The sequence below is a fragment of the Pocillopora damicornis genome, chromosome 2 (assembly GCF_964200805.1).
Source record: "Pocillopora damicornis chromosome 2, jaPocDami1.2, whole genome shotgun sequence".
Classification (NCBI taxonomy): Eukaryota; Metazoa; Cnidaria; class Anthozoa; order Scleractinia; family Pocilloporidae; genus Pocillopora; species Pocillopora damicornis.
Window position 1 is genome coordinate 27502286 of NC_142671.1, and position 22881 is coordinate 27525166.

At 38.1% G+C, this 22881-nt stretch overlaps 1 protein-coding gene and 1 pseudogene across 3 annotated transcripts; one reads left to right on the forward strand and one right to left on the reverse strand.

The window, feature by feature from the left end:
• The first annotated feature begins 8312 nt into the window (after positions 1 to 8312).
• LOC113674182 (uncharacterized) lies at positions 8313 to 12021 on the forward strand (annotated as a pseudogene). The gene is made up of 7 exons (XR_016184207.1): positions 8313 to 8536; positions 8851 to 9391; positions 9794 to 10229; positions 10381 to 10554; positions 10956 to 11104; positions 11326 to 11517; positions 11874 to 12021. The product of XR_016184207.1 is annotated as an uncharacterized LOC113674182 (transcript).
• Positions 12011 to 12806, reverse strand: LOC149050590 (uncharacterized). Of its 2 annotated transcripts, none has more exons than XM_089198165.1 (2): positions 12483 to 12806; positions 12011 to 12378 (listed from the first exon to the last, which is right to left on the reverse strand). In XM_089198165.1, the coding sequence occupies exons 1-2, from the start codon at positions 12527 to 12529 to the stop codon at positions 12138 to 12140; spliced, it is 288 nt and encodes a 95-aa protein (XP_089054291.1). In that variant the 5' UTR covers positions 12530 to 12806; the 3' UTR covers positions 12011 to 12137. The 2 variants fall into 2 exon arrangements, with proteins under 2 accessions (XP_089054291.1, XP_089054289.1); XM_089198163.1 differs by having other exon boundaries at positions 12546 to 12805.
• Positions 12807 to 22881: the final 10075 nt, after the last annotated feature.

Genomic DNA, 22881 nt, shown 5'->3' on the forward strand with positions numbered 1-22881 from the left:
CTGAGAAAAGAGTCGCTCTTTCTTCACGCTTGAAGCGTAATTATCTCGTAAAGAAATCTGTCAAAACCTTGAGACTCATAAAATAATCCAATTCTTTTCGCCGACCGTGGCACTGTTTACAAATGCAAGCAGAAACCGCGTGGACTATCGCAAGCACGATGCTAATCGAACATCGTCCTCTTCTTCCTCTGTACAAAGAAATCGCTCAGAATCTTTTCCTATATCCTGAAAGCAAAATATATATTTGAAATCGGTCGCTGAATTGCAAATTTACCCGAAAAATGGAAAATGAATTAACTTCAGTTTTGTAGTTTATCTCGATAGCCTTCTTGCTAGCACGTGCCACTTCGCAAACAAATGACATTATTTTGCATAAATTAGAGTGGCGTCACGGAACACGATTAGTGTCAGGTTTCCGTAGACGTTCCCTCGCTTCCGTTTCACCTTGGAGAGAGGGTACGGCTACGCGTAGGCTAGGTTGTCAAATGGTTTTTTTAACATAGAGCGAGCGCAATTTTTTCATAATAGATTTCCCATATCAAAGGTGATATGACTTTAAAATAACACTTAACACATTATTTCCAATTCTCCGCGATGTCTCCTTTTCATCTCTTGAATACCCCACGTAGGCATAATGTCGTTCAACATCTTGAACAGCGAAACCTCTGACAGCGGAACGCTTAAATTCTAACCGGAGCTTTCTACGCTATCAAACATTTGTACTCAGTTTTTTTGGACAAATCTTGAACTATTCGGTCAAGAGATATCACAAGGTAACATTACGTCAAAGAAGGTAAACCACAAAAGAAGTTCATTCATCAAGGTTTTAGTCCGATTGAGTTGATACTAAAAAAAAACGCGTGACAAAAAAAAAAAGCATCACACTGGTCACCTACAGAGGTTATAAAAGCTGAGGCTAGCAGCAAAGTCGAACGCATAACAAATTAAAGCTAACTCAGTTATTTTAAGGAAAACAAAGCAATAGAAAGCTGAGACATGTATCCGTTTGAACGTTTCACACAAAGCACTAGATGAAAACGGTGCCTTACGAAAGACTCTCAAGTTCTATTGAACCCTTAAAAAATTACTTTGAACGGTCTAATAATTATGAGTTTAAGTTTTTTTTTAAAATTAGAAAGTTTTCACTGTTACATCGACTATCTTTGGATCATTATTATTATTTTATTTATCATGAAGGCTTAATTACGACCCCCCACTAAATTTGTTCTCCATTCTATCACCGAGAGCGACAATCTTACTACCTAAATGGCTATTTATCTTGAGCATCCAGTCATGGTGTCCAACTAAAGGCGTTCAGGAAGTCGTATTGTTTCCGTCAGTGACGCCGCACTTTCCACAAATTATAGTGCGTGTGTATGTTGTGGCAATCATTGGGGAACAAACGTTGGGGTCACGTGATGAGCCGCATTCTTCATGATCAAGTTATATTAAGATCAAAAAAACATCTGAAAAAATTTTCAATTTTGCCAAAGGTAACAGTAGAATCAAGAGTATGATACCAAGCTGATGTGAACTTTCAAGATCTAAGCGAAGTAGTCTGAGTTGCTCTTTCTATAAATCAAGAGACCCTGAATTATGACATTCAACCAAAAGAGACTGATGAACTGTTATAAATATGGAAATCAAACGATAGATATCCCAGAGCTGACCAATTAATTATAAAGAGCCGAACTTTATTCATTCAAATAACACGCGACTATGTACTTGATTCCGTTTGATGACTTATGCCCACGGTTACAAAACGTTTGTCTCAGAAGATGACATTATTTCTTTCGAAACTTCCTTTTAACCGGACAATCGCGCCCAATGATTGGTAAATGTTCATGAGGTCCTCGCCATAATCGGATACACGATAAAAAAAAACAACAACAACGATAGTTTTTTTTATGATAGAAAGAATTGATGGATTCTAATGTTGCAGACTTATATCTACGTCGCTTGATGGTTTTCATCACATATGTCCGGCTATATTGCTGTCATTCCTGTAAGCAACACCTCATGGGTTGGGGAGGAGTCAGTTCAGCATCCATGCACCCTTTCTTTCTCTTATTTCATCCCGACACTTACCTGGGTAAGGTGTAGACCTTGATCTACTTTTGGTCCCTTAAAACAATTATAAAATCAAAGTTTAACAGTCTTACTTACAGGTCCAGAGAAGCATATCGGGAGACGCTGATGCCATTAAAAACTCCTGAAGATAGATTCTTTAATTGGTTGTTGGACAAGTCCCTATAATCAACAATTACAACAACAAAATGTAAGCTATTACACAGAGGATTATTTCCTGCTTAATGAATAAAAGTGTTTGACTTCATCTTGATGTGATAGGGGCTATTTCATATTTCTTCAGTGACTCTCCAAATTAAATTTAACTTGGCTTTAACCGCACTGAGCTGTTTACTTATGTAAACCTATCCTGTTACTGAGTAATATTATTTACTTAGTATTTTGTGGAGGTGGTAACACCTGCTAATCTTACTAAAAGAAACAATTTCTCAATTATGAGAAAGACGATTTTCGTCTAATTGAGTGGAGTTGAAATGATATTTTAAATTCAGGGAAGTGTTAAAAAGAATATTAAATCAACTACGCGTGCTCTCTTTAACCTCCGAGTTGTCTTTCATTCAAACATTTTAAGCTGTAGAACACAACCGTTTATTTCAAAATTATATTCAACTGCACAAAGTAGAGTACAAATATGGCGCGAATGGAGCACAAGTGAATCACAATTATCCTACGATATTGTACAGGTGGTTATTTTGTACAGTAAAAAAACCTGTTTAACCGGACGGCGGCACGCGCTACGCTTCTCTTTCCGCTTTGCTTTTCCCGTCTTATAAAAAATTAGCAGAGAAACTCGGCAGAAAAAGCAGTTGGATAATGAACAACTTATTAGACATTTTGGTGTGTAGTATTGCTTAATGGTCGTTTCTTTTAAAATCTAGGGCTGTACAACAATATATCTCAATTGAATATAGCTTAGTTCTGGTTCATCGATTTGAAGTGTCTCCTAAGAAATATTGGTTGTATCGGTAACGTAGTAAATGATCATGTAGTTTGACTTTTCTCTCATAGGAGATATCGATGTTCAAGTTTTTTTTACTTGTCTTGAGACAAACTCATATCATACAATCGGTCTGCGTAGATAGTCTTGATAGTCCATCGCGGTCTGACTATGTGGTCAGAAAGATATAGTTTTGTTTGCTGAGCTTCATTTCAAAACCTAGATAAAACTCGGGTAGTTATAGACTAAAAAAAATCTTTGTTGGCTTATCCTTAATGATAGTAAAGTTCAGATGTAACACGCGCTGGTTGAAAGAAGGATGTTACTGAAAGCAGAAATGGAGAATGGGGAATGGGGAATGGAAAAATGAAAAGGGAAATTGAAAATGGGAAATTCATTTTTAATTTTTTTGTTTGTTTGTTTTAGATTTGCTTTTTATAATGAGGAACAGATGGTTTTTCTCGATATCCACGTTTCCTTCCAAAAACGTTCAGTGGCAAAATTCAAGGAACCGAGTTAACTGATGATAAGGAAATAAAAATAAAGTGGTCCATCGCGGCTAGCTCATCATGGCGATCTTCAGTCATCGCATTAAACAGCGGCAAGCCTCTGAAATCCATCGTCTACCTTTCGAGCGAACAACTAAAAGCTTCTCTGAGATCCTTTTCGATGCATCGAGTGAAAGGCTTCGTCAGTTACAGCAGCTGAATTTTAAATCCTTAGTATTAAAGGTTTCCACCGATCAATTTAACAACGATAGAGGATGGGCGACAGTCGATCGACAGACGATCGAGACTTTTCTTGAGAGAATCTTGATGATCACGTTGATCATCCTAGATGCCAAATGCTTTAAGAGCTGACTCCTCACGTGGACTCTGTTTCTTCGTAAAGCGTCTTGATGTAGTTCCATCTCATATGATTTTCAGTCTGAAAGCTTCTGTACGATACCCTTCTGCCTCCCTTTTTTCAGTTTAAGTAGCCATGGTTTTACTCAAAAGATTTCACTGGCTCTCAATGGATTTAGGCCACGCGCATGTTTTATACATTTGCAATCATCGAATCCAACCTTATTGGGAACTTTTACTTTTGATTTTAGTATTCCATTCCTTACGGCTTAGACTTAATTCTTTAATGTTGTCTGTTGTTATTCTTTTAAGGTAAGCTTTTCAGTTTCTCGTAGTTCAGCTACTGTGGTGGTGACTGTTTTTACCTTGTTCTTCATGAAAGTTCCTCTCACATAATTTATCAATCTGACTGCTCTTTCCCAGCCGGGGAACCTTGACACGCCGTTAATGCGGCTAAACTTCTTCTTGACAGAAGTCGTGCGCACAATAGCCTTAACCTGAAGTTCTCATGTCTGATTATCGAAAATGTCTACTCCTAAAACTAGAATTTTCTCCCCTATAGGAAGCAGGCCCTCTGAGACAATTAGATTTGGTTAGTCCCTCGTCATTTCCTCGACATCTCCCTGGGGCGTGATCGGCTGGATTATTCTTGGTCTTAATGTATCGAGAATATGAAAGTTATTTCTAAAACTTTTGAGCTTGACTAAAGAGCAGTGTGAGGCTGGAAAGGAAAATGCTCGCCGAAGCACAGATTAAGACTACGAAATTTAATTGTTTTTTTTTCAATCTGGAGACAGCTGAACCAGAGAATCGAGAAAAGTCTAGTAATCCCAGTGGCAAAGAAGCATGTGTGAACGTTCACCGAAGGCTGCGAAATCAATCTTTTTTTTTTATAACTTTGGAGACGGCTGAACCAGAGAATCGAGAAACGGCTACTAATCACAGTGGCAAAGGAGCATGTGTTTATGCAACATATAGAGACAGATTAGTTTGCGCAGTGGCGTGTAGTCGTGATTGCATCACCGGCTCAATTTGTCTCCGTTTTCTATTTGCTCTGCGCTGTTGTTTAAATCACTCCCTTTTTTATCCGGATGATTTCGTTTCCTGTGTATGTCGTGTCCTAAGCATTGATGAAGGCACGGAGATCTCGGATAGAGTAGATATGCATCATACAAGCTATCAGTCAGCGTTGAGTTCGACCCAACATCTTGAAATTTCATCTTCCATAAGAAGGCATAGGGACTCTACTTGTCGGAGATCTTACACACCATACTCCGCTTTTAACCTCACTCGCCTTCGCTCCGCAGCTAGTGGCGACACTAGTTGCTGGTCCACTTATCATGACTTTAACAACGAATAGTTGTACTTTGAAACTTAGACGACGGAACCATCACAACCATTCCAATCTTGCTCAGATTAATTGTGTATCCGATCTTCATCAGACACAACGGCCGTACTAATCTGACTGTGTGCACGCTGAATGCTCGCTCTATTGCGAACAAATCTGCATTTCGTGGAAAAGGAAAACATCTGTCATCTGTACTGGTTTCTAATGGTTATCCTTTTTTCTTTCTTGCAGAAACTTACCAAGATCGGAAAACCAAACAACGGTGTCGAACCCGCCAACGAATTCAAAGCCACTTCGGTTTTACCTTATGTTAAAGGTCTATCCGAACAGCTTCGCCATTGCCTACAACAACAAGGCGTACGCGCTGTTTTCAAGTCGGAGACTACGCTAAGATCTCAGTAAGTACGACGAAAAGACGCTGTCGACTCGGCTAAACAAGATGGTGTAGTTTACAGGATTCCCTGTGAATGCGGCAAGGTGGTTTTTCGCAAACTCTAATTTCGTTCAAGAACGTCTTTTGAATGTTCCGAATGGTCTCCATCAAAACTTCGAAATTCACGCCTTACACTGGCTATAATATATCGTCGACCGTAATCTTAGAACCAATCTTGTGACTATTATCAGTTTTATTGAGGAATTTTCAGACTTCTTGGAACCCATTATTTTATCTCGTGATCCTCTTTTCTTAACTGGTGATTTCGACATGAGCTTTGATGATCACAATCACACGGCGGCTTGTCATTTCTTTGATTTATTGGAGTTGATATCATTAAATCGACGCGTGTCGGAATCAACACATGAACTTGGCCATGGATGTGATAATTAAGCGGAACTCAGATAACTTTATCAGTGGTCAACGTATGCCAGACATCCTGTTTTCGGATAATCTGACACTGCCATTCAAACTGAAAAAAGCTTGACCACCCGCCGTGAGAGAGAAATGCCATTCAAACTGAAAACAGCGTGACCACCCTTTAAGTTAGTCTTGTTTCATTTAGGAAGTTGCGATCATTTGATATGGACGCATTTCTTGCTATGAAAACTATCAAACACTGCGTAAGGGACACCCGTTCGTGGATGTTGAACGATAATAACGGAACAACATTTGCCATATAACATCGCTTATTTTTTAATTACGTTGGCTACCGATAAGAAACAGAATGGAGTTTGAAATAGTTCCAATTACTTTTATGATTCGTTAAATTAAAAGTTTTGGGCTCCCTCTTACCTAATTATGATATCAGAATTTCTAAAAACAGATTCCTCTTAATTCATACATGTTTTCACTCTGAAGCTAGCCTATAGGTGGACAATTTTTACTGCTCTTTTTAAATTCTTGAATGCACTTCCTCTGAACATAGGGGGTGCAAATACAATCGAAATCGCTCAATGGGCATTTTTAATCAAAGCGATTTACTGTACTTCAAATTTCTTTTTTAATTATAATGTAGTCTTTGTGGTAACCTTTCATTCATATTCCCTTTTCTTCATAACTTTAGTTGATTGTAATATTTTAACTCTTAAACTGTGATGCACATTTGAAAATGTGATGGAATTTGCGCATCTGGATTCATCATCATTATTATTATTGTCATTATCATTATTATTAATCTTAAATGGAGTGGTGAACGGACGTCCCACGGCCCCGCTATTTTTATATACCATTTTATTATTTTTATCTCTTTTAACCGTTTCACCCTCAATACGTATCGATTATAACATCTATTAGACAATTGCAACGCGTCGGTACAAATTTGGTTGGAAAGGTAAAGTGTATATGAAACGAAAATTTTTTACTGTTTTTAGGTACTTAGATTTATAAGATAAACGGTTTGAGAGTTAAAATTTGACAAAAAATGGTTTTAAGCATTTTTTTTTTCTGTTCGAACTTCGCGCGAACGCGGCCTGAAATTTGTCTCCTCGACCGCGCGGCCAAAAAGTTACATGAGCTGAGGCTGTGACGTCAGGTTGTTGTACTCTCACTTAACGACATGGCGGAAAAGAAGAAGCCAGTGAGGGAAGGTGGACGCTACTGTGTCGCCGGAGCGCCTAACAATCAAAGCTGTACGAACACCAACTACACGCCAGGCATCTCGATGCACCAATTTACCGTGGATCGCGCTGTGAGAGAGAAATGGTTGAAATTTGTGCAGCGTCACCGAGTAGATTTTCAAAGAGCCGATTTCAAAGCATGCCTCATTGTGTTCCGTCCATTTCGAGAGAGGTTGTTACGAAAACAGCTTGGCATTTACTCTGGAGGGTATGGCGAACACGAAGCGGAATAAAGTCCTCAACAAGGGCTCTATTCCCACAATACATGCAGTTGTGCCAGAAGTTTCGGAAGAATTAACGGATCGCAAGAAGCGTCAGGTAAGCAGTGATTTCCAGTCATCTTTCGATAAGGTCAAACGTAATCGATCAGAATCTATTATATTTTGGCTATAGTTGAGACGTGATGTATTGACAGAGTACGAGATGGAAGCAAAAAAGAGGAAAGTCGAAGAGGCGAGAGCATCAAGTTCTAACTCGTTAGATTTTCACGACGTTGTTGATGATAGAGTTGAGAAAAATCCGTGCTCCGATTCAAGTGACATTCATGAGAGCTCCATCAATACAATTTCCACTGCATCCAATGTTACAATTGCTGCTCCTCTTCTGGCATGTACCACCCATTTGACTTCACCAGTTGCCTCAACATCCGCAAACATTAGCTGTACAACGCTGATCAGTGAAACACCTCTCTTCGCTGTTACTCCATTCCGAATTTTAACTCCACTGCAAGGCAGCTCTTGTGTGGACTGCATGCACAAATAAAAAGTGAGAACCTTGCAGAAACAAGTTAGGCGCTTGAAGACCGCCGTGAAAGAACAGAAAAAGGAGATAAGGGAGCTAAAAAGTTTGAATACTGAAATAAACCATCCTATTATTTTGTTTATTCTCTTGTACCTTCGCATCATGTAGAAAATCATTGTCCACATTCAACACGCATTAGTACATTATTATGCTGTGAATTACTCAAACATACATGTTTAAGGATTTTTCATTCATGAAGACAACAACTTTTGAATCCCCTTTGATGGTTTGCACTAAACAGAAGGTGACTGAAACAGAAACTGAGGAGGAAAATGTCATAGAGGAGGAACGTGGGCCTTAGGATTTGTTTGTTTGGTCAAGTGCTTGGAGTGATACAGAAACAGAAACAGAAACAAAGGATGGAGACTGAAAGTTGCAGAGGGGCTCCACAGATTCTACTAATTCCACTGGAGAGGATGAGACTGAAGAAGATCCGGCAGATGAAGATTTAGAGAAGGATATCAGGTGGGTACTATTTGTAACAACCTTCTTTGCTTTATTATATTCATAACCTTGTTCTTAAATAATGAAATGCATTCATTTACTTCTAAAATATAGTTTTCTGCTCCATTTTCAAGACTTGTTTTTATGATTCCTCTGGAACATATGGGCATATCCTCTTGCAAGCCAGACTTGAAAAATAGCAGAGAATTGCTCAAATTGCACACAGTCACTTTCACTATCTTCAAAGCAAGTAGGAAATATAGTAGATAGGCATCAAAGTAAATAATAGGGTATCATATGATTTAAATGACCAAGACACACTTTAAATTTTGCAGAGTTGATTCTGACACTCCTGGGTATGATGAACCCAAGTTCATCATGTTCTACAGCGTGCTGTTGCAACTGTTTACAATGTTCTGTTTCAACTGCAAAGGAAATTCTCCAAAAGCTACAATGGGGCAGTGTGGAACCCTGGTCAAAGTGACTCAGACTTGTTCACAATGTCACCAAGAGTACTCTTGGAAATCACAACCAACTGTTCTGGGCAAATTCCCTGCTGGTAATATCCTATTGAGTTTTGGAGTCTTGGTGGCTGGTGCATCTATGAGCAAGGTCGTGCCAGTGTTCCACCATATGGAGCTCTGTGGATATTCTGGCTGCACCTTTTTTTGACATCAAAGATCTTTCCTGTTCCCTGCTATCCTTCTACACTGGGAAAGATATCAGGCTAATCTGATAGAGAGTATAAAGAAGATAAAAAATGTGGCTTGCAGTGGGGATGGCAGGTTTGACTCCTTGGGGCACTCTGCCAAATATGGAGTGTACACAATGTTTTGTACCACAATCTTGAAGGTTCTCCACTTTAAATAAGTTCAGGTAAGTTTTGAATGAATACTGGTTATTATTGTATACCACACAGGTGAATAGTGCTTTTCATGTGTGCTGATTGGCTAGTTGGAAGTGGCTAGCAGATACTATTCACCTCCTCAACTGAAGAGACAAACATGTGTCTCAACAATGTAATTTTTTTAACCTTTTCTTGGTTTATTGACAGAAAGAAATTAATTTCTTTGGTTTCTGGGTTTCTGTGTGGTATATACCTAAATTATTATGATATAAATTATGGGTTCACTGAAATGGAGTGGTCTGATGAATAATAGACAAAATGATAATGATATTAATAATAATAATAGTAATAATAATAAAATTTACAAGAACCCATGCTTTGTACGGTATTTCCTGGTGGTTTGATAACCTTTATTTTCTTGTTTGTCTCAGGCAAATGAAACTGGAGGCAGTCAACAGACTGAACTGGAAAGAGCGAAGAGGTGTTTTTCTTTCTTGCAGCATCTTGGTTTGCCAATTGGTATTTTTGTGTCTGATAGGCACAGAGGCATTGCAAAATGGATTAGGAAGAACTGTGTCAACACCAAGCACTATTTTGATATATGGCATGTGGCAAGATCACTAGGGAAAAAGTTGTTGGCTCTGAGTAGAGAGAAAGGATGTGAAATTATAAAAGAGTGGATGAAGGGAATAAGAAAGCATCTCTACTGGTGTGCAACTTCAACAAAGGCTGAGTTTGAGTCCCACATCCTTGCCACATGGAATTCATTATTGCATCATGTCAGTAACAAGCACAATAACCACCCAGATCCACTTTACAAACAATGCTGTCATGGACAGCTTGAACCCAGGAAGAGGATTAGAGTTGGTATGAACATCAATAATATACTGCATATCTTTTTCAATTTGCCATTGCCAGTTCTGTTTTTGTTTACAATGCACCTTAGGCAAATAACTTAATCCACTGTTGTCAACAAACTAGACCATTGTGTGATTTTTTGCATATTTACCTTTAACAGGAACTGAAGCATTTGACAAACTGAAACTGCTGTTGACCAAGAAAATGTTACTGAATGACATAAAGAAACTTTCACCAGATGCCCAGACAAGTTGCCTGAAAGGCTTCCATGCCACCTTGAACTATTGGCATCCTAAAATGACTTGTTTTTAACTTGGCTGGGGACTCTCAGCAGGTAATTTTTATTGTGTAGTAATACGTTTTCTTATTTCATAGATTTTTATTTTTCTAATTCACCAAGTCAGTGATGTAGATTGGCCACCATAAAGTGTTCTAAGGCTTTCTTAGCTTTAAAACCACTTTACTGTGAACAATCTACAAAATTAACTCAGTTGATAAAACCAAATTATTTTGTTATACTTCTCTACTGATACAGCACCAGTTTCCTTAGAAAATTACCCCATTTATTTCTGAGGGAGTCACTTGTACTAGTTTTATGTTCATGTCTCTTACTTAATCAGAATAGTATATCTATGTTTTAGTGTTTCTTTCCTCTAAATGATTTCCAGTCATTTTTTCATATGAACCTATAAAATGGACATGAATTTGCTCATTCCTGAAAATTTTTTTCTTAAGGCACATACTCGCAAGTTTGCATTTCAATGAGAACTTACAGAGGGAAACACAAAGGGCATTTGATGGAAAAGAGTACGTTCAGGTCACTTACCCAAAATTCAAAATGGGAGAGGAAGTTGTGTGAGAGGTGGCATGCCCACCTACCTATGGTAAGAATAAATATGACTACAGTGGATTAACTCTTATTTATAAGAAAACAACATGAATGATGTTTTAATACTTTGCTTTACTTGTCATATTCTCTGGTAAAACCCCAATACCCTTTAAAAGAGTATTATTTCTTGTTTAGAAATACCCTGAACCTGAACTGTTTACATACCTTTTTGTATATTATAATATAAATATTTTTTTTTGTTGTTGTTTTTTTTAGGTTACGTTGATGGTTTGAAGAAACTACTCTTCAATTTTCCAATAGAAAAGAGGGAGGAAATAATTAAGAAGTATGCATCAAGAACACCTGAGCCCCTCAATCAGCAGTTTTCAAAAAGATTGAGCGAGGAGGAAGCTATAAAGGCATATAACGCAAAAAAGGCAATGAAGAAAACAGCATTATTTCCACTTGGTTAGTTAATAGCTTTATCAATCCATTCATTTCAACTATCCAAATTTAACATGAAATGAATATAATATTACAATGAAGTTTTAGTAAGTGTGAATTATTTCATCTTTGCCACCTGTCTGTGGGGGGCTGCTTATTTATCCACCTGTGGATATGCAACTCTCTACTTGAAGTTGGGAATGCCTTAGATGGGCTTTGTTGTTAAATGTGAATTTTTTATTCCCAACTCAAGACAAGTGAGAATGAAGCACATTTGAATTCAGTCTGGATTAAACACCATTTGTCATTGGGCATACAAAGTAACACACCTACACTGTAACGATGCAGTTACATACTATATCACCATTGTTATCCTATAGAATCAGAACAAACTTCACAACAAGCTGATGGCAACAGTCAACCAAGCAGTAGTCAATCCACTTCTAGACGCACCCGCAAAAGCAAGAGGCCATCTCATTGTCACATGAAGAAAATTGGCAAATAAAGTGACTCACAGTTTTTTATCCATATCTGCTTTCTCATTGTCTTTATTACCGGTACTATTTCTTGAAGTATATACAAAATGACATGGCCCTTGCAAATGAAACTAAAACGGGAGCATTTTTTAATCACAAATTTTTTTTTCATGGACCAATGAGGTACATATAATAAGTTCCTCCATCTTGGCATCTAAGGAGAGGAGCGACTTGCAGAAGAACGGCGCGGCTCGCAAGGGCGTTAAAGTCTTCATGTTTGGTGATGCAATTGATTCGTTCGATCAAACCATCAAACATCAATTTCGCGGATGAATTAGTGACTTCTCTGCAACATCGAAAGTCGAGGGCACCGACTAACATTTCAGTATCACTCTGCTCGCATTCACACCTGAAAGAGGTAAAGGAAAAATTATCGGACAAACTTAGCAACGCAGGAGCGCATATCAGTCCTGCTTATGTTCAAAAGGAATCACGGTAAATCTTTCAACTTACCATGAATCCACACTCACATTTCCTTCAAATCTAGACTCCAAAGTCATTTGCGTTCAGGCTTACTTCTTCGCCACAATCTGCAAGCGGCTCATCTTCACATGGGATGATAACACCATCGATAACTCTGGTTTCGCTATTAGAACTGTCACTCTGCTCCCAATCGAGACTCCTAGAGGAGTCACACGATTCATTACTGACCTCGGAATCGCTGGATGTCGTGGAAACAGACATAGCGGAAAGCGACGGATTTGACAAGTACGCGTGGTTTCGCCGTAAATTACTTCGTTCACTGATTAATCGATCAAACAACGTGACGTCATTACCTTGTTTCTCGTCCCCAGTCTCCTGAGAGTTTTATTTAGAAATTGAGCAAGTTTTGCATGAAGAAAAGCGGTCAGAGAAAAAATTATCATTTTGTAACTGTCTCACAGCTTATCATACATATTGAACTGCCAAAATCCAGGGAAAAAATTTTCGTGTCATATACACTTTAACCTCCGAGTTGTCCTTCATTCAAACATTTTAAGCTGTAGAACACAGCCCTTTATTTCAAAATTATATCAAACTGCACGTAGTAGAGAACAAATATGGCACGAATGGAGCACAAGTGAATCTCAAATATCCTACGATATTGTACAGTTGGTTATTTTGTACAGTAATAAAACCTGTTTAACCGGACGGCGGCACGCGCTACACTTATCTTTCCGCGTTGCTTTTCCCGCCTTATAAAAAATTAGCAGAGACACTCGGCAGAAAAAAAAAGCAGTTGGATAATGAACAACTTATTAGACATTTTGGTGTGTGGTATTGCTTAATGGTCGTTTCTTTTAAAATCTAGGGCTGTACAACAATATAGCTTATAGTTCTGGTTCATCGATTTGAAGTGTCTCCGAAGAAATATTGGTTGTAACGGTAACGTAGTAAATTATTATGTAGTTTTGACTTTTCTCTCATAGGAGATGTTCCATTTTTTTTTGCTTGTCTTGAGACAAACTCATATCATAAAATCGGTCTGCGTAGATAGTCTTGATAGTCCATCGCGGTCTGGCTATCTGGTCAAAAAGATATAATTTTGTTTGCTGAGCTTCATTTCAAAACCTAGATAAAACTCGGGTAGTTATAGACAAAAAATCTTTGTTGGCTTATCCTTTATGATAGTAAAGTTCAGATGTAACACGCGCTGGTTGAAAGAAGGATGTTACTAAAAGCAGGGAAATTGAAGATGGGAAATTCATATTTCATTTTTTGTTTGTTTGTTTTAGATTTGCTGTTTATAATGAGGAACAAACGGTTTTCCTCGATATCCACGCTCTCTTCCAAAAACGTTCAGTAACAAAATTCAAGCAACCGAATTAATTGATGATAAGGAAACAAAATTAAAGTGGTCCATCGCGGCTAGCTCATCATGGCGATCTTCAGTCATCGCATTAAACAGCGGCAAGCCTGAAAAATCCGTCGTCTACCCTTCGAGTGAACAACTAAGAGCTTCTCTGATATCCTTTCCGATGCATCGAGTAAAAGGTTACATCCGTTACAGCAGCCGAGTTTTTAATCCTTAGTATTTAAGGTTTCCACCGATCAATTTAACAACGATAGAGGATGGCGACAGTCGATCGACAGACGATCGAGACTTTTCTTGAGAGAATCTTGATGATCACGTTGATCATCCTAGATGCCAAATGCTTTAAGAGCTGACTCCTCACGTGGACTCTGTTTCTTCGTAAAGCGTTTTAATGTAGTTCCATCTCATATGATTTTCAGTCTGAAGCTTCTGTACGATACCCTTCTGCCTCCCTTTTTTTCATTTTAAGTTGCCATGGTTTTACTCAAAGATTTCACTGGCTCCTGATGGATTTAGGCCACGCGCATGTTTTATACCGGCATTTGTAATAATGTGTTTGATACTGGTGTTGCATGAAAAGATTTATGCGTCTCCCATCTATTGCCGAACGGGCAAATTAAACACAATAAACAGTAAGGTGAAAGTTTAACCTTCTACCTCAAAAGTCAATCACAATGTCGCAACGCAACAGTAACTAGCCGCAGTTGTTAATTAGACGGGCATTTCTATCATACGGTTTTATTGTACAAATTTTTCTTTTGATCGCAATGTAGTCTTTGTAGTAACTTTTTATTTATGTTCCCTTCTCTTCATAGCTTTATTTGCTCGTAATATTTTAACTCTTAAATGATATGCATTTGAAGATGTTAGATAATTTGCGCATCACTCTAGAAGTAGGCAGAAACACTCGACTACGTCCGGCTTGTTTCCCCCCACTCACTCCTTTCGTGCTTCAGCCACTTTCTGCGTGCTTTAATTTACAACAGAACGGAGCAAATCTGTCAAATCGAGAATTTTGGACTTTTTTTTTCCTTTTGATAGAATATTGAAACATTATTTATATTTTTACTTTAATCCTGTCAACAATAAAGAGAAAAATGAAACTGAGCTGCAATGTTGCCTTTCCGACAATGTTGCAGTCTGTGACATGGCTTAGTTTTTCCGTTTTCGGCGAAAGTCTGAAAATTGAAAATTGAAAATTGGAATCAATTTTCAATTTTTTTTTTCGGCCAAAACATTCAAAATCGTTGACAGAACTACCCAAGAGGGAGGGAGAGGGGTCCATTCACACGATAATTTTTTGCTCCTAGCGCCCTCTCCCCAGATCCCCTTCCCTCCATGCGAATTTTTTTTTACCCCTGCCCCCCTCCCTTCCCACCCACGATACACTTCCCTGGAAAGGAGGAAGCGAGAAATTTATATTTACCGCGCAGTCACTTTTCAAACACGAACGACTTCGGAAAAACGCACTCCAAGGTGAGCTTATTGCCAAAAGAAAGATTTCCCGACAAGAGAGGCTTTAGTTCGAGGTCAGTTAGGAGGTTTGTTTTTAAGAATGGGATAAGTTTACACAACCGCCTGTCAAATGATAAGCTTGAGCAGTGCACGTGGGACGTCGTTGCTCGGGTAGGTATAAGTTTATTAGACTTAAGTGCTTGTTGTTCGCTATTTTCTTCTTTTTTTCCATCTTCATTTCCTTGTTTTTATAGCGGTCTATATGAGCACCCTTTAGGGTTCAAAATAATTTTTCAGCTTTTACCGTAAATTTGTAGGCTTTTGTCAAGGCTCATTTTTTTTCCCGGCTAAGCTGGCTGGGAATTAAGATAACTTTGTCAGTGGTCAACGTATGTTTGACATCCTGTTTTCGGATAATCTGACACTGCTATTCAAACTGAAAACAGCTTGACCACCCTAAAAGTTAACCTTGTTTCATTTAGGAAGCTGCGATCATTTGATATGGACGCATTTCTTGCGATGAAAACACTGTATAAGGAACATCCGTTCATGGATGTTGAACGATAATCTTAAACTGAACGACAACAAGACCGAATTCCTTATTATTGGGACCCCACAATAACTACTGGGAAAATTGAATCACTATCAGTGCACGTGTCGTTGACTGGAACATCGAACCAGTGCCCATCACTAGCAGCAAAACATCTGCGTCTGGTTTGATTCCAGGCTGTCTATGCCAACACACGTCACAAATATATGCAGCTTTTCATTTCACGTCTACAATATTTACCACATTAAAAATATCTCTCACAACAGTCAACTGAGGCCCTCATTGGTGCGTTCATTAAAACCCGAATAGATTACTGCATCAGCCTCCTGTATATATCACCAGTTTGTTTTAATACGTAAACTGTAACAGATGAAGAATGATTAGGCTAGACTGATTTTCAGAGAACAAAAATTTTTCCATTTAGCATCGCCTATTTTTTAATTACGTTGGCTACCGATAAGAAACAGAATGGAGTTTGAAATAGTTCCAACTACTTTTATGATTCGTTAAATTTTAAGCTCCCTCTTATCTAATTATGATCTCAGAATTTCCAATGACAGATTATCTTTAAGTCATACCTGTTTTCAGTCTGAAGCTAGCCTATATATAGGTGAACAATTTTTACTGTTCTGTCTGAATATTGGGGTGCAAATACAATCGAAATCACTCTTTTTCAGATGAGCATTTTTAATCAGGGCGTTTTATTGCAGTTCAAATTTCTCTTTTAATCATAATGTAGTCTTTTTGGTAACCATTCACTCGTATTCACTTCTCTTCATAGCTTTAATTGATTGTGATATTTTAACTCTTGTGATGCGCGGCTGAAAATGTTATGGAATTTGCGTATCTAGATTCATCATCATCATTATTATTATTGTTATTATCGTTATCATCGTTAGAAATGCTCCAGTCTTATCATTGTTAAGGTGTAGCTTTGTTAATTAGATCTTCCAGGAGTAAGTGTTGCCTCGCTCATGTATGAATGCTATCCAATAAAGGAGGAGCAATACCTCGAGACACAATCTTCGAATCGAGTAGTGGTACAAGGCAAAGACGATTATTGATTTTTTTCTCGATATGATGTCAAATCCGCTGCATTGAATAAGCTGTGTTGCCCATGTGTAAATTCCACTTGCTACCGAGCGCCCTAGAGTGTCTTTCCAATTCGGGAAGGAACGTCAGTTTTGGGTAAAAAAACTCACATATCATTTAATCCAGTGCGACAGTACCATAGCTCAAATAATCAACGCAACTAAAGAAGATTCTTGTGTTTACAATCAAGCCGTAGTTACGCAGTACAGGAAAGGGGATTAAAGGACTAGAGCAGGTGAAACTTCGACGCCGTAAACAATGCACAAAGAAGAAAACATTTTCGCTCTCTATTTCTGTTAAGACAACCAAGCCAAAAAAGAAAAAGATGGGGAAATACTCAAACATACCCTTTAAATATGCTTATGAACGAACTAGAGTCGAGCTATTGATGAAACAGTGGCTGACACTGTAAAAACATGGTTTCGTACTTCGTTTCCAAATCTATGTATTACAACAGCTGATGATTCGGACAGTTTTTCTTTTCGAAAATTTGGATGAAAAGCTCTACCACAGACATGTTCTGTCGACTGAAATGGTTCGTACGCGGCATTTTGCAAACACTTTCTATCGGTTTGAAAGAAACCTTGATACAATGTGCTGATTGATCCACGTATTTGGCAAAAAAAACTAGTGTTCGAAGCGACCGAAAATAAGTCACGATGGCTCTTTCTCAAAAACAACCTCGTGTTAAAGAAAAATGTTGAGTCAGTTCGTAGAAATTTATATGAGTTATAACCCAGATGAAAAGGAATATCTGCATGGTGCATGACAAAGTATATAATTAAAAAACTCGTGATACGATATAAATAATGTGCAACTATTTTTAACATTATCGAATATATCTTCATTGGCCTCACTGAAATGTAAGCAGTGGCTTAATTAATATTCCATTATCCTAAGGTCGAATAACTTTGTTTATTTAGCATTTTCTGAGATTGATAATATCTGCACACCCAAGTAGAGGTAATGATTTCAAAATCATGAGACAATTTTGCGATTACTTGGCTGAAATCTAAAATTTGAAGAAGTAATAATCAGATTGTTAAAATAAACTTTATGTGCCATCCTTTGACCCCGCATTGTCCATCATTCAAACATCTGAAGCTGTTTACCGATTTGAAATGTATCATAAGGATAATCGTCGCTCGTGATCACAATCGATTCATTGTTTATTCAGCTTCATTTATTGAACTAAATTGATAAACTTAATGGAATATTTAAAATCATCTTAAAAAGATGTATCCTCTAAACCCCTCGGGACACACATTTCAATACTAACTTTGAGGAACCCTTAGGGACAATCATTTTTACTGATTTAACAGTAACAACGCGGCGAAAAAACTATTTCGTTACCGTCAGCTATAATACAAACTTTGTGAAACAAGAGACTTTATGTAATCTTATTAAGCAGTTATAGACGGTCAGAAAGTGATGGCTCGAGCTATTGGATGTTTGGATCCAGAGTTAACCACATTTAATTTCAGTTTATTGATTTCTGATTTTTTGTTTTGCTTTTCATTGACGTTGATTTGTAGTATAGGAGTCTTACTTACAACGTCAACGTCCCCCGGTAGGAAACCCTAATGCCAGCGAACACTCCTGGTGGTAAATCCTGTAACTGGTTGTTGGACAAGTCCCTGGAATAAATAGGTCATTTTAACAAAATGTAAACTCTGCTATATGCGACAAGTGTGTTTTCCTACATCTTGAAAGCTCCCGACACTATTTCAAAATAATAACATTAACGTTTGTATTTACCTCACATTAGTGGATAATTAAATCAAGTTACTTTACCCTTACCCTTAGATCCTAATGCAAAATAACATTGTTCGATTAATCTGCCAACATTTCACACCATCTGGTTTTCTGAGCAGAGGTACAAATTTTAAAGATAGCGAATACGTTGATCAGATTAATTGCTTGTCGATAATTAAAACTCACGAATTGAAAGAAATGGAGGACACATTTTAAATCACCTGTTGTTATATTCCTTTTATCTCGCTGGTGATAAGACCGAATAGTTTATTGAAATGCAAAGTGACCAGAGAGAATCTTTCAGTCAAAACGATGTTGATATTAGCAAATGCCTGTGATGTGAAATTTCTTCGGAAATCTCAACAAAGATTCATTAATTTTCATTTAAGCCACGAGCACTAATTTTTTACTGAGTGCCATCCATACAAGAATAACGGTTGTACTGGGCGTTTTTAGTGCCGATTGTATTTATGTGGTCTTGAGCAGTATTGTAGAGAATAAATGACTGTAAATATATGAAAATCATATATGTGAACTGCGAATAAACAAATGAATATGGAAGCGATCCTCGCATTAATGAACACTACTCAAGCGGTAGTGAAATTAAGGTTCAAATTCCGTACAGACCTGAATTTTTTTCGGGCCCTTTTTATTCAATTACATAGATGAGTTTATTTTGTATTAAATTGATGAGCAAACGCTATGGAGTTCTGCTAAGTTTTCCATCGATAGACTTTTACAACGATAGTGGATGGGCAAAGCTCGGTCAAATACTGAAACACATGCTCAAAACTTTGAATCTTGATGATCACGTTGATCATCCTTGATGCCGATGAATGTTTTAGCAGCTGACTCCTCACTTGGACTCTGTTTATTTGTAAAGCGTCTTAATGTAGTTCCACTTCATATGATCATTATTCTGAACGCGTCTGTACAATATCCCTCTGCCTTCCTTATTTTGAGTTTATGTTGCAATAATTTTACTCTCAAGAAGTGTCACGCGAAAGTGTCGCAAATCAGCTCCGAGCCAGACAACATCTTTCCTGGTCGCAGCTAGTTTACAGCAGGTTTGCAGCCATTGGCAAAGTGCTTAATCTTTCTTCGAATGAAACCCCCTGGCTATATTGTCTGCATGCCTCGTAAGTGGACGCGTGAATTCTAAAAACTGCTGTCCTACAATTAACGCAAATGAAGATATTCGCGCGCCCCGTTCAAACACCTATTGCCTGATTCTCACTGAGTGCGTAGTTGTTCGCCCAGCTCTCTCCTCTCCCCGTCCATACTACCTCGCACGAAATCGTGTTCAGGGCACCACTACCGTATATGATTAGATAAGTCATTTGTGTCAAAACTTACTCATTACAACAACGTAGATTTTCGACACGAGATGAGAGCGAAACTCCTTGGTGCTCATTACTTTTCCTGGGTTTTTTATAAGATGTTAATTGAAAACGCTCCGTTATTAAGACTACCGAATGTCTAACGCTGAATGGTAAGGCGGAATTTTCAAGCTTCCTACCAACTCTCACCGTTCCTTGATAATCGATCGACCATTGATTTGGATCATCGGATCCAACCTAAATAGGGAACTTTTACTTTTGTTTTTCAGCCTTCCATTCCTTTCGGCTTATACTTAATTCTTGAATGTTGTCTGTTGTTATTCTTTATAAAAAGATAAGCTTTTCAGTTTCTCGTATTTCGGCTACTAAAGTGGTGGTGACTATTTTCAACTTGTTCTCAATGAAAGTTCCTGTCATATAATTTATCAGTCTGACTGCCCTTTCCCAGTCGGAGAACCTTGACACGCCGTCGATGTGGCTAAACTTCTTCTTGGCTGTAGTCGTACGCACAATACCCTGACTCAAGGATCTCATATCTGAATATCGAAAGTTTCTCCTCCTAAAAATGAAATACTCTCTCGTAAAAGAGTGTAGGCCATCTGAGACGATTAGATGTGATTAGTTCCTCGTCATTTCCCGGCACCTCCCTGGGGCGTGATCGGCTGGATTATTCTTAGTCTCAATGTATCGAGAATGTGAAAGTTATTTCTAAATATTGTGAGTTTGACTGAAGAGCAGCGAGCAGCTGGAAAGGAAAATAATCACCGAAGTACAGATTAAGACTGCGAATCGAGAAACGGCTGCTTATCACAGTGGCAAATGAGCATGTGTGTATGCAACATATAGAGACAGATCAGTTTGCGCAGTGGTGTAAAGTCGTCATTTGTATGACCGGCTCAAGCAGCCTCCGTTTTCTATTCGCTCGCACTGTTGTTTAAATCACGCATTATTTTATCCGGATAATTTCATTCCTGTGTATGTCGTTCTATAAAAACTTATCAAGGTACAGAGGCCTAGGATGGAGTAAATATGCATCATGTAAGCCATCGGTTAGCGTTGACTTCGACCCACCATCTTGGAATTTTATCCTCTACAAGAAGGCATAGTGACTTTACTCAGTCGTCGAAGATCTTACACACCATGCTCCACTTTCAACTTCACTCGTCTTCGCTCAGCAACCAGTTGCGACATTAGTCCGAGTCCTGGTCCACTTATCGCGAATTTAACAACAAATAGCTGTACTTTTAAATGTAGACGGAACAATTAAAACCATTCCGATCTTGCGCAGATAAAGTGTGTATCCGATCTTCATCAGACAACAACGGCTATACTCATCTGACTGTGTGTACGTTTAATGCTCGCTCTATTGCGAACAAATCTGCATTATTTGCTGATTACGTCTATCAATGTAAAACTGACTTATTTGTAAAATCTGAAACCTTGTTATCGGATAACGACCCAGTAATCTGCAATGCGATAGCTTCACCTGGCTTCGAGCTATTTAGTTGCCCCAAAAGGGCTCGCGAAAGTGAGAGTACGCCTCTTCTGTCCTTTTTTTTACTCAGCTTCATTGGGTATGACTCATACAATACTGATATGGTATAAGATGAAAATTGAGGCGAGGCACCGCCCGTGAGATAGAAAAAAGGAAACAATATCATGAACATTGAGATCGGTAACATCATTTAGACATTTGAACAAGAAAACGAGGAAATTTGACATTTAGAGAAAGAAAACAAGATTTATCTCGTCCGCACCAAATCTTCACGCCTCAGACTTGTCATAACATATAGTCGACCGTACTCTAAGAACCAATCCTGTGACTAGTTGATGATCACAAAGACACGGCGGCTTGCTATTTTCTTGAGGATTTATTGGAGTTGATATTATTAACTCACGTGTGACTGGGCCGTATACAGGATCTGATAAATACGCGGAACTCAGATAACTTTATCAGTCGTCAACGTTGCCTGACATCCTGGTTTAGGATAATCTGACACTGTTATTCAAACTGAAAACATCTCAACTACTCCTAAAGTTAACCATATTCAGTTCCTTTAGGAAGCTACGATCATTTGATATGGACGCATTTGTTGCAATGAAAAGTATCGAACACAGCCTTCTGCATGTATCACCAGTTTGTTTTATACCCTAACTGCAGCGGATAAAGAATACTCGGGCTAGACTGAATTTCAGAGAAAAAAGATTTTGCCACATATAGTCGCTTATTTTTAATTACGTTGGCTACCGATAAGGAATAGAATGAAGTTTAAAATAGTTCCAATCACCTTTACTTTACTTTAGATTCTTTAAATGAAATTTCTTGGCCTCCTTTTACCAAAATACGATCCAAGAATTTCTAGTAATAGACTCTTTCTTAGTAATTTATGTTTTCAGTCTTACGGTAGCCTAGGTCAACAATGTTTACTTTTCTGTCTCAAAATTCTAGAGTGCACTCCCACCAGACATAGGAAGTGCAAATACAATCAAAAGCGCGCCTTTTTAATCAGACGGGCGTTTTTATCATAGTGTTTTATTTTAGTACAAATTTTTGTTTTAATCACAATGTAGTCTTTGTAATAACTTTTAATTTCTGTTCCTGTCTCTCTTATAGCTGTAGTTGCTCGTAATATTTTAACTCTTAAATTGTTATGTTCATTTGAAGATGTTACAGAATTTGCGCATCACTTAATAAGAAGGCAGAAACACTCGACTATGTCTCTTGTTTCCTCCCACACTTCTTTCGCGCTCTAACCACTTCCTGCGTGCTTTAATTTACAACTGAAAACAGAGCACATACACGACTTCTTTCTTTGTTATATCTTTCTGGTCACACCTCTCAGCAATTATTGTTATGAACTCTTA

What these genes read in the sequence shown, in the direction of transcription:
- LOC149050590 (XM_089198163.1), bottom strand. Translation starts at nt 12,673, where the DNA reads ATGAATCGTGTGACTCCTCTAGGAGTCTCGATTGGGAGCAGAGTGACA. An exon ending in TTGCAGATTGTGGCGAAGAA is followed by an intron (nt 12,379 to 12,545) that starts GTAAGCCTGAAC and finishes TACCTCTTTCAG; the next exon opens with GTGTGAATGCGAGCAGAGTG.